Here is a 23565-nt window from a genome sequence, read left to right as displayed (position 1 = left end):
AAAGAATTTCTGTGGGTTCTACTCTTTTATTTGCGTCGCCTGCTGAGCGTTTTCAAACCATTTCTAATGAAGTCGAGCTTCACGCTTCGTGTAGACATGTCTGACCAGGTGTGTGAGCCGGCAACATCGCCCGTCCCAATGGGAGTACTGGTGGAGTTCGAGGTGTTAGAGGGAAGTCCCAGCCACACTCCTGTTGCAGAGGGTGAGCTGCTACTTGACTCTGGCATTTCACATTGGGCAAATGGAGTGGATTTTTGGTTGCTCTCTTCCCCGCTGGTCCCGGCCAGCTCGTCCTTGTCTACACTGGTCCTGCCAAGCTCCCCTTCGTTAGTCAGCATCTCAACTCTAGCCTCAGAAAAGGTCCCGCCCAGCCTCTCACTCACACCTCCTCTGTTGTTGCCCGTCAGTACATCAGATCTGGGTCTGCTGAAATCTTGTCTCTGTCAGTCGGAGCCCCTGCTGTGGTCAGCCCTTCCTCCACCATGGCTCATCCCTCCATCTACACCCCCGTGGACCATCATCCTGGCTGGTCTCTGGACCAACACCTGGATCCTCCTGCTCCAGGCTTTCTCTTGCCTTCTCCACACCCCCATAGACTCAGAACCGGACACAATTTTTATATTTCTCTTCTCCTTCTCCACGTCCCCCTCCAGAGCCCCCTCCCTCCTAAATTAGACTTTAGATTAGATTCAACTTTATTGTCATTACACATATACAAGTAGAGTGTAACGAAATGTAGCTTAGGTCTAACCAGAAGTGCAGTTAGCAAGTGCAGGATATACAGTTAGAATAAATACAGAATACAATATGAGAGAATATAATACAGTGGGCATGGACTATAAAAATATTTTGCAGTAGGAATGTTCTATGAAAATATGACAGTAGGTATATACTATGAACAATATATACAGATGGCTATATACTATGAACATTAATGTACAGGTGGATATGAACAGATAATAATTTAGATTAAAATAGTGCAAGTGACTTAGGTATGCATAAATTATTGACATTGGCTATTAAAGTTGCAGTGCAATAGGTGAGTTAATGCAGTTGTTGAAGTTACAGTGCAGTGGATGAGTTAATGCAGTTATTAAGGTTACAGAGCAGTAGATTAGCTAATGGAGTTATTGAAGTTACAGTGCAATAGATGACTAGATGCAGTTAATAGAGTTACCGTGCAGTAGATGAGTTAATGCAGTTATTGAAGTTACCGTGCAATAGATGAGTAGATGTAGTTAATAGAGTTACAGTGCAGTAGATTAGTTAATGCGGTTATTGAAGTTACAGTGCAATAGATGAGTAGATGCAGTTAATAGAATTACAGTGCAGTAGATAAGTTAGTGCAGTTATGGAAGTGGTCCATTAGTGCAAATGAGCATTCAGTTAAATATTCCTGGTGTGCAAGTGAGCAGTATAGAGTGCAAATGATGCTGTGTGTGTGTGAACAGTCCGGTAGAGCAGATAACATGAAGTACTGGTGTGTACAGTTTTTTTTAGATTAGATTAGATTCAACTTTATTGTCATTACACATATACAAGTACAGTGTAACGAAATGTAGTTCAGTCATGCATGCAGCCCTGTAGTGCAATGTAAACAATGTTATAGCAAGCATTAAAGTTAAAGGTAAGAGAGGTAGTGGAATCAGTGGGGGGCAGAGTTCAATAATGAAACAGCTCTGGGAAAAAAGCTGTTTCTTAGTCTGCTGGTTCTGTTTTCACCACCCGCTGCAGTGCCTTGCGCTTAGCAATAGAACATTTCCTGTACCAGACTGTGACACAGATGGTCAAGATGCTCTCTATCGTGCAGCGATAGAAGTTCACCAGGATAGTTGAAGACAGTTGGTTCTTCTTCAGTGTCCTCATAAAGAAGAGACGCTGGTGAGCCTTCTTGACCAGGCATGAGGTGTTGGTGGTCGAGGACAGGTCCTCCGAAATGTGAGTCCCCAGGAACTTAAAACTGGAAACACGTTCAACAGCCATCCCATTAATGAGGATGGGGTCGTGTGTGCCTCCTTTCGCCTTCCTGAAGTCCATGATGATCTCCTTTGTCTTGAAGGTGTTAAGGAGCAGGTTGTTGTCGGTGCACCATGTGGCCAGGTGCCGGACCTCCTCCCTGTATGCAGTCTCATCGTTGTTGCTGATGAGACCAATCACTGTTGTATCATCTGCAAACTTGATGGAGTTAGACCCGTTCACAGGCCTGCAGTCGAGTGTGAAAGGGGAATAGAGAAAGGGGCTCAGTACGCAGCCCTGTGGTACACCAGTGTTGATGGTGGTGGAGCAGATGGGGCCTAACCTAACAAGCTGAGGCCTGTTCGTCAGGAAGTCCATAATCCAGTTGCAGGTAGGGTTGTTGATGCCTAGGTTTCCAAGTTTGACGATTAGCTTGGAAGAGATGACAGTATTGAAAGCAGAACTGAAGTCTACGAACAGCATACGTGCATAAGTGTCCTTATTGTCCAGATGTGTGAGCACGGAGTGCTGCGCCATGGACACTGCATCATCTGTGCTCCTATTGTTGCTATAGGCAAATTGGTATTGGTCCAGTGTGGGTGGTAGAGTCCTTTAGGTGTGCCAGGACCAGCCGCTCAAAGCACTTCATGACAATGGGTGTGAGTGCTACAGGGCGGTAGTCGTTCATTTTTTGGAATGGGCACAATGGAGGTGGATTTAAAACATGCTGGAACCACTGCTTGGGCGAGGGACAGGTTGAAGATGTCCGTGAAGACCCCAGCGAGCTGCTCTGAACATGCCCGGAGTACGCGACCAGGGATGCCATCTGGGCCAGCAGCCTTGCGCGCGTTGATCCGACTAAGTGCATCGTGAACATCAGTGGCGTTAAGTGTGATGATTGGGTGGTCAGCAGAGGGTGTGAGCTTGGTAGCTGTTTCATTGTTGTCTCTCTCAAAGCGAGCATAAAAGTCATTAAGCTCGTTCAGGAAGACGGCATCTGTGGCTATGGGGGTGGAGTGGTTGGGTTTGTAATCACTGATGGCCTGGATGCCCTGCCACATGCGTCAAGGGTCAGAATTGGAAAAATGCTCCTCTAGCTTCAGCTTATAGCAGTGCTTGGCCTTTTTGATGCCCCTCTTCAGATTTGCCCTAGAAATACTATAGGCCTGTGCATCATCCGATCGGAAGGCAGTGTTACGTGCTTTCAACAGGAGGTGCACTTCCTTGTTCATCCATGGCTTCTGATTAGGGTACGTGGTGATCTGCTTCTGGGTTGTGACACTATCAATGGTGGAATTTATGTAGTCCAATACAGATGAGGTGTAACTGTCGATGTCCGTGTGAGAGCCACTGGTGGCCTGAGAAGCAAACAGACTCCAGTCTTTGTGTAGAAACCTTTCCTGGATTGTAAAATCTGACCCCGCAGGCCACACCTTGATAGTCTTCACTGATGGCTTCACACGATTAATGAGAGGTGAACCACGATGTTGACGCGCCGCCATCTTGGTCACACACACTTTACAGTGCTCGGCTTCTGGGAGGGGTATGAACTGTTACAGTAATTAACTGTAATTGCTGTTCCCTTTCTGACGGTCTCTCGACGTTGTGTCGACAGAATGGGGTTTGACTTGAGAACCTGTCATCTCTGACTGACTTGAACAGGCCAATGAAAATTGGCGAATGAAATTTGCAAGCCAGACTCCGCCCCTGGATATAAAAGGGAGCCGGCGTGCTGCATTCATTCACCTTTTGTTCTTCGGAGCCTTCGCATCCTGATGCTGACGACTTCGCGGACTTTCTTCAAGTGTTGCTGGTCTTACGACGTGGTGCAGCGGACTGTCCCTTCTCCTGTGACTTCCCCTGGGCGTCTCGGCAACTTCCAAAGCTTCTCTCTAAAAGAGCAAATTTCTGACAGCGCGGCATGTCCCGCTGTGCTCGCGGGTGCAACGCACTCATTGAGGAGGGGGACGCACGCGATGTCTGCCTCAGGTTTCTGGGACTCCGGCACGCTGAGGCAGCATTTTGTGGATACGTCATGCCTGCACTGCGGGCGAATGATGATACAGACGTTGCGGTCACGGGTAGCTGTGTTCTTCCTAGAATCAGCCTCCACCTCGAGTGCTTCCCGTCCTGGCATCAGCCCTGCCGTCTGCCTCGGCGAGCATCAAGGGTGATCGGGGAATTACCGTGAGCCTCAATCCGTCAGCCACCGGCTCGCGGACTGTTCACGCCCCGCGTCGCTCGTCTGACCGTCCCGGAAAAGGCAGTACGCCGCCTTGTTCCTCAGTCACGCACTCGGACACAGGGTGTGACGACGATGAGATGTCGCTTGCAGCATCGGAGGGCGACCTCTTGGCATCCGACCCCAACGTTCCTTTGAGCTTCCTCCTCCGTGGGGTCGAACTCAGGATGAAGCGGACGTCGAGATGTCAACCATGCTTTCCCGGGCCGCCGCGAGTATTGGGCTGCAGTGCAGCGCACCGCTTCTTCCCCAATGCTCGCGGCTGGACACATGGTTTCTCGGAGCCAGCCGCGACTCGAAGCCGCGGTCGGCCCCGATGCCATTTTTCCCGGAAGTGCATGAGGAGCTCAGTCAGACCTGGAACGCCACCTTCTCGGCGCGTGCACATCAGACTAGCTCGGTCGCCCTGACTTCCCTTGATGACGGGGCAGCTAAGGGCGGACATCCCTCAGGTGGAAGAGTAGGCATTCCATCCATCACTAAGCACTCCTCGGTGGCGGGCCTGGCGGAGCAGCCCTGCCTCCCTTGGCCTGTTTTTGAGCTCTAGCAGTGGCTCAAACAAGGCCTAGTGCTCCACACGTAGTAACCCCCCCACAGGGCGGTTCCGTCTGTTGTCTTCTCATGAATGGCTCTCACTCGATGGCCCATGACCTCTCCCAGGTGTACTTCACCTGCTCGCGAAACCCTCTCGTGTCTGCATGTTTCCCACGTGCTCTCCCCTATCCGGTGAGACCGCGTGTGGATCTCCACTAAAGCTCCTCCCTGCGGTAGGAAGTGGTCTCTGTAGCGCGTTCCCTCAGGGGGGAATGACGCTTCCCAGTGGCCCTTACGGTGCAGGGCGGCTTCTCGCTATTAAGAGAACTAGGCCGCCGTCCGTGACGGCCGGGGGAAGGGGCTCCCAACTTTTAAGAAAGCTCTGAACTCCTTCCCTTCCAGTGGAAGGTTGCAATTCATGCTAGCGCTCACGTCTGACACGCCCAGGCCAGTCAGCGGTGTGACGCGGCACAGCGCTGTGGCGTTTTCCGAGGAACCCCATTCTGTCGACACAACGTCGAGAGACCGACAGAAAGGGAACGTCTCGGTTACGTATGCAACCTCCGTTCCCTGATGGAGGGAACGAGACGTTGTGTCCTTCATGCCACAACGCTGGCCGCCCGCTGCAGCAGTCGGGGAACGATCCTCAGGCTCCTCAGCACAAAATGTGAATGAATGCAGCACGCCGGCTCCCTTATATACCGGGATATCCGGGGGCGGAGTCCGGCATGCAAATTTAATTCGCCAATTTTCATTGGCCTGTTCAAGTCAGTCAGAGATGATAGGTTGTCAATTCAAACCCCATTCTGTCGATACAACGTCTCGTTCCCTCCATCAGGGAACGGAGGTTACATACGTAACCGAGACGTTTTCCTTGTTGCTCTGTTTAGTAATTTAGTTGGTTAATAAAGGTTTCCGACCCCCTGTCCAGCCAGTATTCTTTTTGGTTACCAGTATAAGAAGCATTACTGTAATGATGTGGTGGACACATCAGGATCCATTTGCAGCTTTATTTGGAACAATCAACAGGCAAGGTAAATCGGGGACAGACAGAACAACAGAGATAATCCCAGAGCCGAAGTAAATCACAGGCAGGGGTCGAGACAGGCAGAGAAAAATCAGAGGTCGATATAACAGTCCGGGTCGAGGTAGGTAGCGGAAGAATCAGAAGTCGATATAACAGTCCGGGTCGAGGCAGGTAGCAGAAGAATCAGAAGTCGATATAACAGTCCGGGTCGAGGTAGGTAGCGGAAGAATCAGAAGTCGATATAACAGTCCGGGTCGAGGCAGGTAGCAGAAGAATCAGAAGTCGATATACACAATCCAAGGTCAGCAACAGATTAACAAACACAATGAAAAAAACGCTCAGAAATTGTACGCCGGGGCAATGCAATACTTTGCAATGAACTTCTTCTTCTTCTTCTATTGTTTATATGGCGGTTGGCAAACCAACTAAAGGTGAATTTCCGCCACCTACTGGGTTGGAGTATGGAGCACGACTTGGTTGAATACACTTGAGAAAAAAATTTTATAATAATAAAATAAAAAAAATAAAAAATTATATCTTTTTTAGCAGTTGTGTATCCTTAATAAATTTTAATAATTTCTCGTGTATTTCATAATTTGTTCCTTCTCCTAATATTTCCTTTAGTGAATAATTGCTTACACCCCTATCCTTTAGTGCAGGGGTTCCCAAACTTTTCAGACCGCGACCCCCAATATTAGACTGCTGACGACCCGCGACCCCCCCCCCCCTCCTTTCTCCTCTCTGTGTTTCCCTCCGACAGCTTGTGAGGATTTGCGATTTGGTTACATACTGACAGAATTAAAACAAAAAGGAACACAATCTCTAAGCCAGGCTATTTTATTAACAAATTATGGACAAAAACAAATAGATCCATAACTGTGAAATGCAGACAGAATACAAACAAGCTGCCTATAACACGCATACAACAATAAATTTGAATTCAGCAAAAATGCCTAATGTGATGGGTGGGCGCTGTGCGCGGAGCAAAGCAGGTCCACTCTAGGTTCAATTTTGGAGATCGCCACCCGCAGATCATCTTCCACGTTAAGCCGTGACCTGTGTTTGTTCTTAATGTAAGTCAGCGCGGAGAATGTCTTTTCGCATAAATAAGTTGAGCCAAATTGCATGAGTACATCCAACGCGGCTTTCGACAACTGTGGGTATTCCAGCGCGACAGAAACCCAGAACTCATCCAGCGTCTTGCCGTCAAATGCCGTCCTCAGGGTTCGATCGGTTGAAAGTTCTATCAGCGCATCTTCCATATCTGATGCCAGATGATTTGCCATGGTTACATTAAATGGTGACCTTATCCAGTCATATTGGTCGGGAGCGTCTCCTTCAGGGAAATACTTATGAAAGTGATCCAAAAGGGACTGAAGGTGAGCCGTAATAGACGCCTTGATGCTGTTAACACTGAGTGCATTTTCCTCCAAAAATTCTTCCAGGTCAGAAAACATGTCTATGCGTCCCATTTCCACTCTCTCTCTCCAACGCACCAGCTTTCTCGCAAATGCCTGCACTTTATCATTAAGGTACAAGATGTTTGTGTTTTCACCTTGCAGGGACACATTTAGTCCGTTGAGTTTTTCAAAAATACATGACAAATATGCCAGTCTTGTCACCCAGTCAGCATCAGACAGATGCTCAGCAAGTGGGGATCTTTGGTCTGTGAGGAAAATGCGCACCTCATCCCGCAGCTCGTACAGGCGTCTCAGCACATTTCCTCGCGACAGCCACCTGACTTCTGTGTGTAGGAGCAGGCCTTTGTGCTCTGATCCCATTTCATTACATAGAGTGGAAAACAGTCGTGTGTTCAGTGGACGTGATTTTATGTAATTAACAATCTTCACAGCAGTGTCAAGAACATGTTTAAACTCCGCATTCAGGGTTTTGCACGCGAGGGCTTCTCTGTGTATGATGCAGTGCGTGAAATTGAGGTGAGGTGCAACTTGAAGGACTCGTGCCTTTAGTCCTTTCTTTTTCCCCAGCATTGCCCCAGCTCCGTCTGTGCACACTGATATGCACTCGCCCCAAGATAGTCCATTATCTTTAAGTTTGCTGTCCAGCTTATTGAAAATGTCCTCGCCCGTGCATGATCCCTCCAGTTGCGTACAAAATAACATTTCCTCATTTAGTTTCCCCTCAAAAATATATCTGACAAATACAAGGAGTTGAGCGGTGCTGGACACGTCTGTGGATTCATCCAATTGTAAGGCGTACCTCCCACTCTTCTTCACTCTGTCAATCAGTTGACACTTGATATCCTGAGCCATGTCTGTAATGCGGCGGGATACAGTCCCATCAGAGAGCGGCACTTGTTCCAGCTCAGCGGCCAGTTTATCTCCATGCATGACGCGACTCATAACTATTGCTGCTGGTTTGATTAAAGTTTCTCCAATGGTGTGTGGCTTTTTGGTCCGTGCAATTAAATATGCCACTTCATATGAAGCCTTCTGAGCTTTAGTGGGGATAGCTGTTTGTTTAAAAATGACTTTTTTTTGTCCCTGTAACTCTTTCTCCTTTCTGCGGAAAAAGTCAGTGGGTTTACCTGTGAGGCTGGGGTGTTTGGTGTTCAGGTGTCTCTGCATTTTCACGGGCTTCAGACTCTCATGTGCGAGGACTTCGGAGCACACAACGCATTGAGGGTGTTGTACCTGATTTATAACAATGCACGTGAAACCATAGTTTATGTATTCCTCTCTGTATTTTCTGGCTTTCGAGGAGGGATGGTCCGTTTGCGGGGCACGGGTTTGGCGGCCTGCCCTTCCAGAGGTGGAGGGTAGTCCTGGCGGCTCATCCTCTTCTCTGCCCTCTGTATTTTCTGCTGATCCCGCTCTCTCATCAGCAGGCATCTCTGCTCCCTTCTCTTTCGATGATAATAACCACCGTTTCATTTTTTTTATCAAGTTAGACCGATATAGACTCAAAATAGACCGATCGCTGTTTAGCAAAACACCAAATCTGCATCTAGCTAGCTAGCGCATGTCGTTGTGCTGTAAATTGTGATTGACACCGTCACACTGTCATAATTAATCGGAGCAAACACAGTTTTATTTCCAGTTTATTTAAATTATCCTAAATTTATACTCGCATCATTACAACCTTTTTTAACATTTAAAAAAAAATTAAGTTTCTGTAAATCATCTCGCGACCCCCGCACCCCACTCCGCGACCCCCCGGGGGGTCGCGACCCACACTTTGGGAACTACTGCTTTAGTGACTGAATTAATTCAAGTGTTTCTCTATTGTATGCTATACATTCTAATAATATATGCTTTACTGTTTCGGGATATCCACATTTGTTGCAATTACTAGTTTCATGTTTACCTATTTTATGTAGACTTTGGTTTAGTGAAGTATGCCGAATACGTAATCTTGTAATTATCACATCCCTTTTCCTGTTTTTTATAGTTGTTCTTTCCACCCCCACGTTTCTTTGGCGATGAACTGAGCGTAAGCGGGACTTATATGGATGAGTGTAGATGAGCTGCAGGTGTGAATGCAATCAGTCCCAGGTGAATGGCATGATGGGATGTTGAGTTTGAGCTGGTTAGTATGCTGGTGAATTTGTCCTACAGTGGTGGAGAGGAGGTGGAGTGGAAGTCTGCTCTGTAACAATTACTTAGTTAAACTTAAATTTCACAAAGTTACATGACCCATTCAACAAAGTTTATTTAAAAATATGAATATATAATAAAATATAACACATTTATTATTTAATACAATTATTATACAATTAAATATTAATATTAATTTAAATGGATTAAAATATGAATAGATATATTATTAGCCACAAGCCAGACACATAAACAAACACATAACGGAAGCAACTTCAGGCAATGTGCGTACGTACCATGAAACCGTCATATTATTTCGAGAACGGCAGCTTTTTCTATGCAGTTTGGCCATTCGTCCGAACAGAGTTTTAGCTCACTGACATTGAACATTTTTGAAAAGTTAGTTTTTAACCTACCAGAACCAGTAGTGATCTTTTTTCAGGCTTCTGATTGGCCAACATGGCTTTACAGTTAGAGTTATAGCGGCACCCGTTGGTTTGGCGTGCTCTTGACAGCGCCTTATAGCTTGTTTTTGTGTTTTCATGTGGACATAGATTTATTTAAATAAAGGAAGAAAAACTTCCTTTTAACAATACCCGTGCATGTGTGGACATGGCCTTATTCACGACCCCAGGAGCTAAGGAACTGATTGAGAGACAGCCTCGTCCACCATTTTGTATAATGTACCTCTTCTAACTACTTGCACCTGTATCATGATTGGTCTGTGTATAGCCCCATGTTTCCCTTGTCCATTGTTGTTGTTCCCTTGTCCAGTGTTATGGTGGTTCTTCGTGCCTTGTTTTGTATGTATACTGTTGGATTTAAAAATTTCTGACTGCTAGCATTTGGATCCTACTTTATTTCCTCCAGCAACATAAACATTTCCTCACCTTTTTATAGTAACCACTGCCTAATTGTATGTACAGCTGCTTTGCAACGAAGCAAAATTGTGAAAAGCGCATTATAAATAAATTTACACAGACAGCTTCAACAGACTCATTATGGATTATGGCACATCTTCACTAAATCGCTTATTCTTTCATTTATCTAGTGCTATTTTTGTGCTACATATATAAATGTATTTACTTCTGAGAGACAAAAATGAAATTAATTTGTGTCTATTCTGTGCAGATATGATATTGGACAAAATCCCAATGATGAAGAACAGCTTTTAGAATATAAATCACAGTAAAATCATACAGAGAGAAACAATGACATATAAGGCAGCAGGAGCGAAAGATGTTTTCTCACCTCTACGGAGAGGAAGCAGTTTGTTCTCTAAAACCTCTCGAGCATCTGTACCTTCATCCATCAGGTCTAGTTTAGTGATCACACCGATGGTCCTCTGACCTGCACATGAAGAAGATTCAGCAACTTACATAAGAGACATCCAGAGCACTGATGCCAACATACATTCTTCAGACAAAGAAAGAATACATTTCCTCCCAGGGGTGGCGTTTGTGTATGGCAGTTGCCATACCTTAGCATTCAGACAAAAGAGTGGAAATAAAGTGTTTTATATTCCATATTAAATCATACAGGCATTTATTTTCGACAAAAGGGAGAAAATATAAGAAAATGCCTAATAGGTGTTTCAATAATAAAGTGTATGGTACGGTAAGGGTGTCACCGTTTGTGTGGACAGAACCCAAGTGCAGACAGGTAAGGTTTACAAAAATACTTTTAATATAAACAACCACAAAACAAAACCCCTGAGGGGGAAAAATCATAGGCACAAACAAACTAAACAGACTAAAAATGAACACTTGACTGAGACACTGACTAGACTCAACTTGACTTTCAAAGAAAACGAATAGGGTATCAGGCAAAACGAACAGCACAAGACAGAAAACACAAGGGCATTATACAGTATATGGGAACTAACAAGGGACAATAACAACAGGCAGGGGTAATTTTAAATAACCCTCAGTTATTTCATTAGTTTAGAAATTTGACACAATCAAAATTATTCTGATATTATTTATCATAATTCTATATGTTCTGACTTAATAATAGTTATGTGTCTACTTTATTTTGGAATGTTATCTTTCCCACATAATAACTTTAAGTTATTATGCCTAGAGACCTTTATTCTGAAAAAAGGCGGCTTCCCAGAAATGCGACTGACCATTCGCGCATGGTACAGGATATACACGGAATTACACGCAGAAAGACGTAGACTCGGAAGCACGCACTCACGGATTCATAGAGTTTAATAATTAAATTACGGACTATTTCCAGGGAATTTAGGTATCTAGTCACGGTTTGTTGTTTTATTTTTGTAGTGTTTTTATTTTAGTTGTTTAGCACCTGGTTGGATGCGAGAACAAGGTATTCAAGTATATTTATACTCATAACTTAGCCTGTATTGCTTGTTATTGTTACTGTTATTGTTGTATAGTATTTGCTTGATTTGAGTCATTTTACGTGGTGTAGGATAAATGTTAATATTCATTTCGTAATTTTGCTATATGTCAATATTGTTTATTCATCTGTTGTAGCTCTTACTTTGTTGTGACGGTGTTGTGAAGCTTGCAAGGACAATTAACAAATAAAGGAAACTACATCCCTTATTATTTAGACCGGACTGCTACAGTAAGAGCTTGTCTTTAGCTATTTAAACACTGATGATCACACAAAATTGATGCAAGGTTGAGGCTCTCCTGTAAGAGAAATGGAAGCATCTAGAAGCATGTTTTTACAAAAGGACACAGATGTAGAGCAGACGGAAGTCCCTTGTGAAGCAACAAATGAAGATGAGCTACGCCACTCTGTTCGCAAACGGATTACAATGGAAAGAATCGTCTATCAAGGTGAGGAAGGGGAAAAGTTAGAGAAAAGGCTTGTACATCTGTATGATCAGTGGAAGGTAGAGGCTTGCAAGGCAAGAGTGCAGCTAAAATCAGATATTTCACAGAGCGAACTTGCAGCACTCATAGACACCTTGGAGAAGGAAAGGGATAATGTGATGAACTCGTATGAGAAGGTTCGAGTCCACCAGCAGGTTAAGACAATATCCTAAAATGTAGAATCAGGAAGTACATCTGCCAATACCTCCTTCTCGTTTCGCTCTCAACGGAGGCGGTCCCATTTTATTCCCCGTCCTCTTACTTTTTTCCATGCTTGCTCTCCTGTCTCGTCTCATCTATTGAGAGACTCTCTCTGCAACTGAAAATTATGGATCTGATCAACTGGTCTCTCAACGCAATTGACACCATCTTCTAGACGAGAAGCTTGGGTTCTGGGGAACATGACTGCCCTGACGGAACATTTACATTTATTCATTTGGCAGACGCTTTTACAGTGGCACATTACTGCAGAGAAATCTGGGGTAAGGTGCCTTGCTCAAGGGCACTTCAGTCATGACCTGCTGGCACTGATATTCGAACCGGCAACCTTCTGATCACAAGCCCACACTCTAACCACCAGGCCACTGCTGACCCACAGCTAGAACGTTCGCAGCTGGCTACAGGATGGACGCATGGGAGAGATGGCGGATCGTGTGTCTGGCAGCTCTTTCCGTGGAGGACATTGAAGATATCTAACTATTCGGAACCATGATAACATGTCTTTTGCTGATTGGATTAGGCTTTTCCCTGGGTTATCGAGGAATTCAGAAAACGGGAACAGCTGTCCAAAGTCTCTCAAAGCTGCCAGTCATGATCTTTTTCGACTCCCCTGTATCAGCCTCGGCCAAGGCTGCTGCTGAAAACCCTGGGTAGAGCAGTGCGGTGAGACGCTGTTGCGTCCCTCCCCCATTCTACTGACACCTGCTGATTACAAACTTTCACACACACACACAGACCCACACACATATGCAGCACTCGACTGAGGCAGTCTCCCATCCTCAGATCTCTGGCTTCCGTCGCTTTTAACCGCCAGCCTTACAAGCGCCGTCATGGCTGCAGGACCGGATGGCTGCTTGCTGGAGCTGGATTACTTCCCCTGTTGCAAGTCTTGTCTATGGTGTATTGTATGCTTGTTTTTCTCCACACCTTCCCCATGTTATGCTGTATTTTTCTTCTTAATACATTTGGTTACACTGTACTTGTATATGTGTAATGACAATAAAGTTGAATCCAATCCAATGAATGTTCCTGTATGGTTGTCCTCACAAAGCAACCCAGTTTCGGAGAAGCTTGTCTATGCTCTATTGGACACTCAAAGTGACACCATCTTCGTCGAACACACAGTAAGTCAAGGCCTAAATACACAGAAATGCCCAGTGACTCTACGGCTCACTACCATGGTAGGAAAGGATCTCAGTATGTCAAGTGAGAGATTGTCAGGTCTCAAATCAGAGGGTTTTATTGTACAGTAGTCCTAGAGCTTCCCCCTGCATACACAAAGCTATGCATTCCAGTGGACAGTACGCACATCCCCACAATGAATACAGCCAAATTATGTAAACATCTCTCTACTCTGACAGACAAAATTCCCACACTTCAAGACTGTGAGGTTGGTCTGTTGATGGGATATAATTGTTCCTGAGCCTTGGTACCCAGGGAAGTGATTCTTTGAGCAGACAATGAGCCGTATGCTATCCCCACATATCTGGGGTGGAGCATCGTGGGTCCTTCCTTAGGTTAACACCGCCAAGTGCTTCATGATGTTCTATGTCACAGAGTGTCTGTCAGGGAAGTTCCCTCTGTATCGCCTACAGATCTCATTCAAGTATTGGAATCGGATTTCAAGAACACTAATGAAAATGCAAGGGTGTTGTCTCAGGAGGATATCTTGTTCCTGAAAATGTTGGAAGAGAACATCAAAATGAACAAAGACCAGTACTTGGAGATGCCACTTCCTTTCAAGCAAAGACCTTTCCTTCAGGACAATAAGACTCTTGCAGGTGTGAGACTTCAACATATCAAACGGAAATTAGAATACAAACAACACTATGTGAAGTTCATGGAAGAGATTATCGAGAAGGGGGATGTGGAAAGAGCGCTTGATGAAGGGAAGGAAAGAGAAAAATGGTACATTCCACATCACAGAGTCTTTCACTCAAAGGAGCCAGGTAAATTTCGTGTAGTCTTTGACTACTCGGCACGATACAAGGGAATCAGCATAATTGACCATTTGCTCACAGGCCCCGATCTGATGAATAGCCTGACTGGCATTCTGTTGCGTTTCAGACAACATCCAGTAGCCTTGATGTGTGACATTGAGCACATGTTCCATTAGTTCCACGTTGATGAGGCAGACCGAAATTACTTGAGATTTCTCTGCTGGAGCAACGGATACTGAACTCTCAGCCACAAACTTTCCATATGAAAATGCATCTCTTCGGAGCATCCTCATCTACAGGGTGTGCCAACTATGGATTGAAGCATCTTGCAAGAATGTGTGAACATTCACACTCCCTCTGTGCAGAATTCATCATGAGAGATTTCTACATGGATGATGGGATTACCAGTGTCGAAAACGCAGAGAAGGGTATCCAGCTGGCTCGAGAAGCTCGTCAGCTTTGTGGACTGGGAGGTATAAAGTTGCATAAGTTTGTATTTAAAAACAACAAGGCAGTCTTGAAGAGCATACCCCGAAAATCAACTTGCAACACGTAGGGGTATACTGTCCACAGTAGCCTCGTTGTTTGACCCCCTAGGGTTTCTTGCACCATTCGTGCTCAAAGGAGAGACTGTTCTTCAAGAAACATGCAGAAACGGCATGAGCTGGGATGATCCTTTGCCCAGTGTTTTGCAGCCAAGGTGGGAGCAATGGAAGGTTGATCTGTCTTACTTCAACATACCTTGTTACACGGTCCCAACCAGGTTTGGTAGTATCACAAAGAGAGAGATTCATCACTTCTCAGACGCTAGCACAAGTGGGTATGGCCAGTGTTCGTACCTCAGAATCAAAAAAGGAAAGGGTGATGTCCATTGTTCTTTGCTTGTGGCAAAATCTAGAGTAGCCCCACTCAAGATCGCAACAATCCCTCGACTAGAGTTGACTGCAGCAGTTGTGTCAGATGCAGTGGATGATATGTTGAAGGAAGAGATGGATCTTGCACATGCCGAGGCATATTTCTGGATGGAATCCAAGGTGGTATTGGGGTACATTAGCAATGAACCCCTGACTTCCGCACATTTGTTGCAAACCGAGTTAAGAGAATCCATCGCAGTACGACTCCCCATCAATGGCGATATATTTCCTCGGAAGAAAATCCAGCCGACCCTGCTTCACGAGGCCTGAGTGTCAACAATCTTGTAAACTCTAACTGGTTTACTTGATCTGATATATTATGGGGGAGGCATTTACCTCCCTCTGCAGACGTTGATACACAACTGCCAATTGGAGACCCAGAAGTCCAGAAAGCAAAATCCCTGAATACTCAAGCAGTAGGTTGGCCCAGTCTGTCTGATCGTCTCACAAGCTTGTCTTCATGGTATGGACTTCTTTTCACCTGTTTCAACTGTAGAGCCATCCACATTGAGGGGCTGGATGATATGTCCACGGATGCCTTTATTAACGGCCTACGCTGTTTCATTGCCATCAGAGGAACAGTGTGTCAGATAAATTGTGACCGAGGTACTAACTTTGTTGGAGCCAAGAACGAGCTTGCAAGGACCTTGAAGGAGATAGACACCAACAGAATCCAAACCTTCTTGCAAGAAAATCAGTGTGACTTCGGCTTGACTTGCATGGGTGCGTTGAAGGCAGAGGCGTTTGGGAGAGACAAATTAGGATTGTGAGAAGTATCCTTGACGCCACCCTATCCTTATCCCCTGCAATATTGGACGACTCTTCTCTGCGTACCTTTTTCTATGAAGTCATGGCAATTATAAACAGCCGACCACTCACAGTGGACAATTTAAACAATCCTTATAGCCCTGTACCATTGACTCCAAATCACCTGCTCACTTTAAAACCTGCACAAATTCATAAAAGAAGACCTGTATGCCCGCAAGAGATGGCACCATGTCCAGTACTTGGCAGAAAAGTTCTGGAGTCGTTGGCGGAGAGAGTACTTGTCTAACATCACTAACCAGCTGAGAGGATTCTTATTTTATTCAAGCAACAAATGACTTAGACCAAGATGGCGGCGCGTGAACATCGCGAGGCTCAGCGTCTCTCCAGTTTTAGCATTTATATAGTGTATTTCTTGCTCATCTCGGGTCTGTTCATCCAGAACAGTTGTGCATTTACATCGTACACCCGGCAGGAGCTTTTGGATATCAGTTTACGCATGTCCGGAAGTTGTATCAGCAACATTCAACTCGTCCCTGAGATCGTCAGAACATCCGATGCTTAGACTCCGCATCACCAAAAGCAAAAGACTTTGAACTGCAATGTCATAATCTTCACGGAAACATTGCTACACAGCGGTATACCGGACAGCGCTATTGAGTTAGCGGGCTACAACACACACCGGGCGGATAGAACGGCAGAGGAATCCGGTAAGACAAGAGGAGGTGGATTGTGCATTTACATCAACAAAACTTGGTGCACAAACTCTGTTATTGTCGGGAGACACTGCTCGGCTAACCTTGAGTTTCTCATGGTTAAATGTAGACCGTTTTATCTGCCATGGGAATTCACTTCCACCATTATAACGGCAGCTTATATTCCACCGGATGCTGATGCCAAGCTTGCTATGAAAGAACTTCATGCAGCCATCAGTAAACAACAGACTGCTCACCCGGAGGCTGCATTTATTGTTGCGGGAGATTTTAATCACTAAAAACTTAAAGACAGTGCTCCCTAAATTTCATCAGCATGTTTCCTGCCACACAAGAGGAAACAAAACTTTGGATCATGTCTACACAAACATGGCTGAAGCTTACACCGAGACCCCCACTTGGGGCAATCTGATCACCTTTCTTTCCTCGTTCCTCACCCCCAAGTACATTAATCTCATTAATCATGTGAAGCCATCAGTGAAGACCATCAAGGTGTGGCCTGCGGGGGCAGACTTTTCACTCCAGGAAAGGTTTCTCTACACAGACTGGAGTCTGTTTGCTTCTCAGGCCACCAGTGGCTCTCACATGGACATCAACAGTTACACCTCCTCTGTATTGGACTACATAAATTCCACCATTGATAGTGTCACGACCCAGAAGCAGATCACCACGTACCCTTATCAGAAGCCATGGATGAACAAGGAAGTGCGCCTCCTGTTGAAAGCACGTAACACTGCCTTCCGATCGGATGATGCACAGGCCTATAGTATTTCTAGGGCAAATCTGAAGAGGGGCATCAAAAAGGCCAAGCACTGCTATAAGCTGAAGCTAGAGGAGCATTTTTCCTATTCTGACCCTCGACGCATGTGGCAGGGCATCCAGGCCATCAGTGATTACAAACCCAACCACTCCACCCCCATAGCCACATATGCCGTCTTCCTGAACGAGCTTAATGACTTTTATGCTCGCTTTGAGAGAGCCAACAATGAAACAGCTACCAAGCTCACAGCCTCTGCTGACCACCCAATCATCACACTTAACGCCACTGATGTTCACAATGCACTAAGTCGGATCAACGCGCGCAAGGATGCTGGCCCAGATGGCATCCCTGGTCGCGTACTCCGGGCATGTTCAGAGCAGCTCGCTGGGGTCTTCACGGACATCTTCAACATGTCCCTCGCCCAAGCAGTGGTTTCAGCATGTTTTAAATTCACCTCCATTGTGCCCATTCCAAACAATTCTAACCCGACGTGCCTAAACGACTACCGCCCTGTAGCACTCACACCCATTGTCATTAAGTGCTTTGAGCGGCTGGTCCTGGCACACCTAAAGGACTCTCTACCACCCACACTGGACCCATACCAATTTGCCTATCGCAACAATAGGAGCCCCGATGATGCAGTGTCCATGGTGCTGCACTCCGTGCTCACACATCTGGACAATAAGGACACTTATGCACGTATGCTGTTCGTAGACTTCCGTGCTGCTTTCAATACCGTCATCCCTTCCAAGCTAATCGTCACACTTGGAAACCTAGGCATCAACAACCCTACCTGCAACTGGATTATGGACTTCCTGACAAACAGGCCTCAGCTTGTTAGGTTAGGCCCCATCTGCTCCACCACCACCACCCTCAACACTGGTGTACCACAGGGCTGCGTACTAAGCCCCTTTCTTTACTCCCTTTTCACACTCGACTGTAGGCCTGTGAACGGGTCTAACTCCATCAAGTTTGCAGACGATACAACAGTGATTGGTCTCATCAGCAACAACGACGAGACTGCATACAGGGATGAGGTCCGGCACCTGGCCACATGGTGCTCAGACAACAACCTGCTCTTTAACACCTCCAAGACAAAGGAGATCATCGTGGACTTCAGGAAGGCGAAAGGAGGCTCACACGACCCCATCCACATTAATGGGATGGCTGTTGAACGTGTTTCCAGTTTTAAGTTCCTGGGGACTCACATTTCGGAGGACCTGTCCTGGACCACCAACACCTCATGCCTGGTCAAGAAGGCTCACCAGCGTCTCTTCTTTCTGAGGACACTGAAGAAGAACCAACTGTCTTCAACTATCCTGGTGAACTTCTATCGCTGCACGATAGAGAGCATCTTGACCAACTGTGTCACAGTCTGGTACGGGAACTGTTCTGTTGCTGAGCAAAAGGCACTGCAGCGGGTGGTGAAAACAGCCCAGCGCATCACAGGGACTACACTTTCTCCTATTGAGGACATCCAGAAGAAACTCTGTCTGAGTCGAGCTCGCAGCATTCTCAAGGACTCCTCTCACCCCGCTCATAGACTGTTTACTCTCCTGCCTTCCGGCAGGCGCTTCCGCTGCCTCCGGACAAGAACCAGCAGACTAAGAAACAGCTTTTCTCGCAGAGCTGTTTCATTATTGAACTCTGCCCCCCACTGATTCCACTACCTCTCATACCTTTAACTCCAATGCTGCTACAACATTGTTTACATTGCACTACAGGTCTGCATGCATGACTGAACTGTACACACCAGTACTTCATGTTATCTGCTCTAACGGACTGTTTACATACACACAGCATCTCACATTTGCGCTCTATACTGCTCACTTGCACACCAGGAATATTTAACTGAATGCTCATTTGCACTAATGGACCACTTCCATAACTGCACTAACTTATCTACTGCACTGTAATTCTATTAACTGCATCTACTCATCTATTGCACTGTAACCTCAATAACTGCATTAACTAATCTACTGCACGGTAACTCTATTACCTGCATTTACTCATCTTCTGGACTGCAACCTATTAACTGCATTAACACTTATACTCCACCGTAACTTTAATAACTGCATTAACTCACCTATTGCACTGCAACTTTAATAGCCAATGTCAATAATTTATGCATACCTAAGTCACTTGCACTATTTTAGTCTAAATTATTATCTGTTCATATCCACCTGTACATTAATGTTCATAGTATATAGCCATCTGTATATATTGTTCATAGTATATACCTACTGTCATATTTTCATAGAACATTCCTACTGCAAAATATTTTTATAGTCCATGCCCACTGTATTATATTCTCTCATATTGTATTCTGTATTTATTCTAACTGTATATCCTGCACTTGCTAACTGCACTTCTGGTTAGACCTAAACTACATTTCGTTACAATGTACTTATATATGTGTAATGACAATAAAGTTGAATCTAATCTGAATCTAATCTAATAAAGTAAAAGTAAACAATATTTAACTGTGGGCTCCTGGCACATAAGGTTTCCTTTTTCGGTTTTCCCCAATATCCACTTTCTCTGCGTCCTCTAGTGCTCAGCCAAACTCTCTCTCTCGATCCTCCCCTCGTGCTGGCTTTTATACTCTTGTCGCCAAACACTGTAACAAGAGACAGGTGTTTCCAATCAGCCTTTTACGTACTTATTTCCCGCAGGTTTCCTGTCTCTCTCCCTTTAGACTTCGCTAGGCCACGCCCGCCCTGCCACAATATGCTTTAAGTTAAGCAGTTCAAGTGTTTATTAAAAAATGTTTTGACTTAAAGTTAGTAGTCATAGTTGCTTATAATTTCGTGGGAGTGTAAATAACTTTCAGTTATTTCATTAGTTTTTAAATTTGACACAATAAAAATTATTCTGATATTTTTTATCGTAATTCTATATTTTGGAATGTTATGTTGCCCAATTTAAGTTATTATGCCTAGAGACCTTTATTCTGAAAAAATGCGGCTTGCCGGAAATGCGACTGATCGTTCGCGCATGGTACAGGATTTACACGGAATTACATGCAGAAAGAAGGAGACACGGAACCACGCGCTCACGGCTTCACAGAGTTTAATTATTCAATATTGAATTTAGGCATCTAGTCATGGTTTGATGTTTTATTTTAGTTGGTTAGCACCTAGTTGGTTGCTCATAATTTAGCCTGTATTGCCTCTGTTATTGTTGTATAGTATTTGCTTGATTTAAGAGTAATTTTACGTTGTGTACGATAAATGTTAATATTAATTTCGTAATTTTGCTATATGTCAATATTGTTTATTCATCTGTTCTAGCTCTTACGTTGTTGTGAAGCTTACAAGGAATATTAACAAATAAAGGAAATCGTACAATATCAGTGCAATTGCTACATCCTTTATCATTTCGACCGGGCTGCTACAGAAATGAAACACAGGCGGGAAGCTAAACGAATAAAGAGGGGGCGGGGACAAAGACGAGACCAGAGTGCATGGCATGTCAAAAACAAACAATATCATGTATTTCTCTACACTAAACATGTGGCCCTGTCATGATCCTGCCACTAGACCAAGAAAAAGACAAAGCATAACAAAAAGAGGCAGAATCATGACAAAGGGGTAGTGAGGAGGTCTTTATTGTAGACATATGCCAATAAATCGGCAATTATTATTATTTATTTTAACAGTCACATGACTATCTCACCTGCCCAAGCCAGATAAATAAATATTGCAAGATGAATAATATTTGTGAATCTGTGAATAATTATAAATGTACTCCATGTGCCAGGGTTGTGCAGTCGCAGTTCATTGCTCTAAACATCCACGCGTCTTTTTGGTTTACCTGTGATTTCATTAGGATGTCACAGATTTTGCAATGCATCTTACTCGCTGCTACTTATGCAATAAACTACACTGCGACAAGGTAAGACATGTTTTCTGTTCATCCTGTTTGCTATTAATTTCCTTTAATGTTTGGCCTATATTTTGGACTTTTACCCGATTAACGTTGTTGGGTTAGGGTTAGGGTCGTTGGTGGTTGTTATGACAACATCTGGCTGTGGGTTTCATGCGACTGTCACACACATAATGGCAAATGGTTTAGTTGATATTTTGTTGGAGTCGCCATTTGCTGCAGAAATTAAGAGCTTTAAAAGCTCATTTTAAACAATATGAGGTATAGGGTTTGTTATCCATAGGTCTCTGAGCATGTTCAAGCATTCTTTCAGTTTCTTGGATTCTTGTACACGTTTTGTTTAGATATGATGTGGTATAATTTATGGTTCTGTTACTTTGGAATGTCATTGTTGTATGGCCAGAGGAAATGTTGCCATACCCTAGGTTTGGTGAAAGATCCCCAGAGGCTCCTCCAAATGAAAAGAAAGTCCCACAGGCTGGCCATCGAGAGTCAAGAAGGGAGATTGTATAATAAGTTTGATGCGACTTACCCTGCGGGTCGATGTCTTTGGCCATTTTCAGAGCATCAGAGTTGGCCAGGTCAGTGTTAGCGGGGGTGACGGCCAGAATCAGACAGCTCTCTCGAGATATGAACTGCATGATCATATCACGGATCTGCTGCTCGATGTCTGCCGGCTGATCTCCCACCGGAACTTTAGTGATGCCCGGCAGGTCAATGAGCGTCAAATTTAGCACTGCTCAACAACAAACAAGCAACAGCATGATGAACAACAACCTAGAAATATTGCTGGAATCTTTCAGACCAGCAGTAGTATGTCTGTGACAGCTGACAGGTTATGCAGTATAATCTTTTACAATGTATGCATTAGATAGAATTACAAAACCATTACAAACAATTCGGCAATATGGAATAAATCATGTGTTTGTCATCAGTACCGTGAGGTGAAGACACCCTCAGATTGATGGGAATGGGAGAAATGCCCTTGTTTGCCCCAGTGACCCGGTCTGTCTCGGCTTCAATCTCTTGGCGGACTTCATCAAAATCGGTGAACTTCTTTCCTTTGCAGTGCAGAAACTCTGCAAACTCTATACATTCAACATCACACAGAAAACACAAACATTTAGCAAAGTAGGTCAATCCTATTCATGTATCAATCTGAAAATCTGATTTCATGTTCTTTATAACATTAAGTATTTAAAAAAAGTCTTCAACTAAAAATGGGTTTTCATTTCGATTAACACCTTTAACACCATTTCGATTTTCTGTGTCTCCAAGCGGTTTACAATGATCCAGTCTGTGTATGCACCGTGTGTTGTTGACTTTTATGTAACTTTCTGTCCTGTCATTTTTTGTAGTCCCTTGTAGTCCTCACATTGCGTGCCGCCTCAGTCTCTCGCCAAATTAATCAGTGAATCATTCAAAGCTCAGTGAACCACAATTGAACGCAGTAAGTAACAACAAAAAGCCACATGTCTCCACACATAACACAACAGAAACCCGAAAGACGTGGCAATGTCATGACTCTGCCCAGGGAGCTAGAAAGCTCGAGACAGGAAGGACAGAGTCCTAACAAGATCATGCTTAAGTGCAGTGTATATTATATTAATTATTTTGTGAATGAATCGCATAATATTGTATAATACATTAATAATGTTCAGAATTAATGGTATAATACTTACTTATGGCGTAGCTAGCTTAGCCTGTGTTGACAGTCAAAGTTTATAATATTGATGTTTTGAATGTGTAATTTAATTTTTCTCCAATAGCTTATACAAATATCTGTATGATTTGATGAAAAATTTGATGAAAATGACAATGATTAAGTTATATTAAACAGTACTTTTATTCAACCAAACAGAAATGTTTTTAAATCAAATTAAGCTTTTTATCCTTTCCAATGAACTTTTCAGGCCACAATAAATAACCAGTCTAAATTAGCAATTTGCATATTTGCAACTTATTTACATTATGCCACGTGTCTTCCTGTTATGTCTCTCAGCCCCACCCTCCTATCTCCTGTAATTTCATTAGGGTTTCATTCCCATCGTCTGTTTTGTAATTCACCTCGTTAGGGTTTCATTCCCATCAGCTGTCACCACTCTCCCCATGTAATCACTCCTCGTTAGTGTCTCCCTTTATATGGTCTCAGTTTCTCTCTGTTCAGTGTTGGTGCATTGTCTTTATCTATTGTCTACTGT

The 23565-nt window shown here is 44.3% G+C and overlaps 1 protein-coding gene across 4 annotated transcripts in view; it reads right to left on the bottom strand.

Annotated features, from left to right (window-relative positions):
• dnm3b (dynamin 3b) overlaps positions 1-23565 on the bottom strand; it is a 61238-nt gene that overhangs the window by 32836 nt on the left and 4837 nt on the right. For all 4 annotated transcript variants that reach the window (XR_013786412.1, XR_013786413.1, XR_013786414.1 and 1 more), the window contains exons 4-6: positions 22303-22452; positions 21897-22100; positions 10568-10666 (exon numbers count right to left, since the gene is read on the bottom strand). Coding sequence is in view for 1 of the 4 variants with exons in the window: in XM_079452418.1 (XP_079308544.1) it covers positions 10568-10666; positions 21897-22100; positions 22303-22452 (453 nt within the window). In the remaining 3 variants the exon portion in view is untranslated. The remainder of the gene's footprint in view (positions 1-10567; positions 10667-21896; positions 22101-22302; positions 22453-23565) is intronic.

The sequence above is a fragment of the Barbatula barbatula genome, assembly GCF_947034865.1.
Source record: "Barbatula barbatula genome assembly, chromosome: 3".
NCBI classification, from domain to species: Eukaryota; Metazoa; Chordata; class Actinopteri; order Cypriniformes; family Nemacheilidae; genus Barbatula; species Barbatula barbatula.
This window is presented reverse-complemented; position numbering and strand designations above follow the sequence as displayed.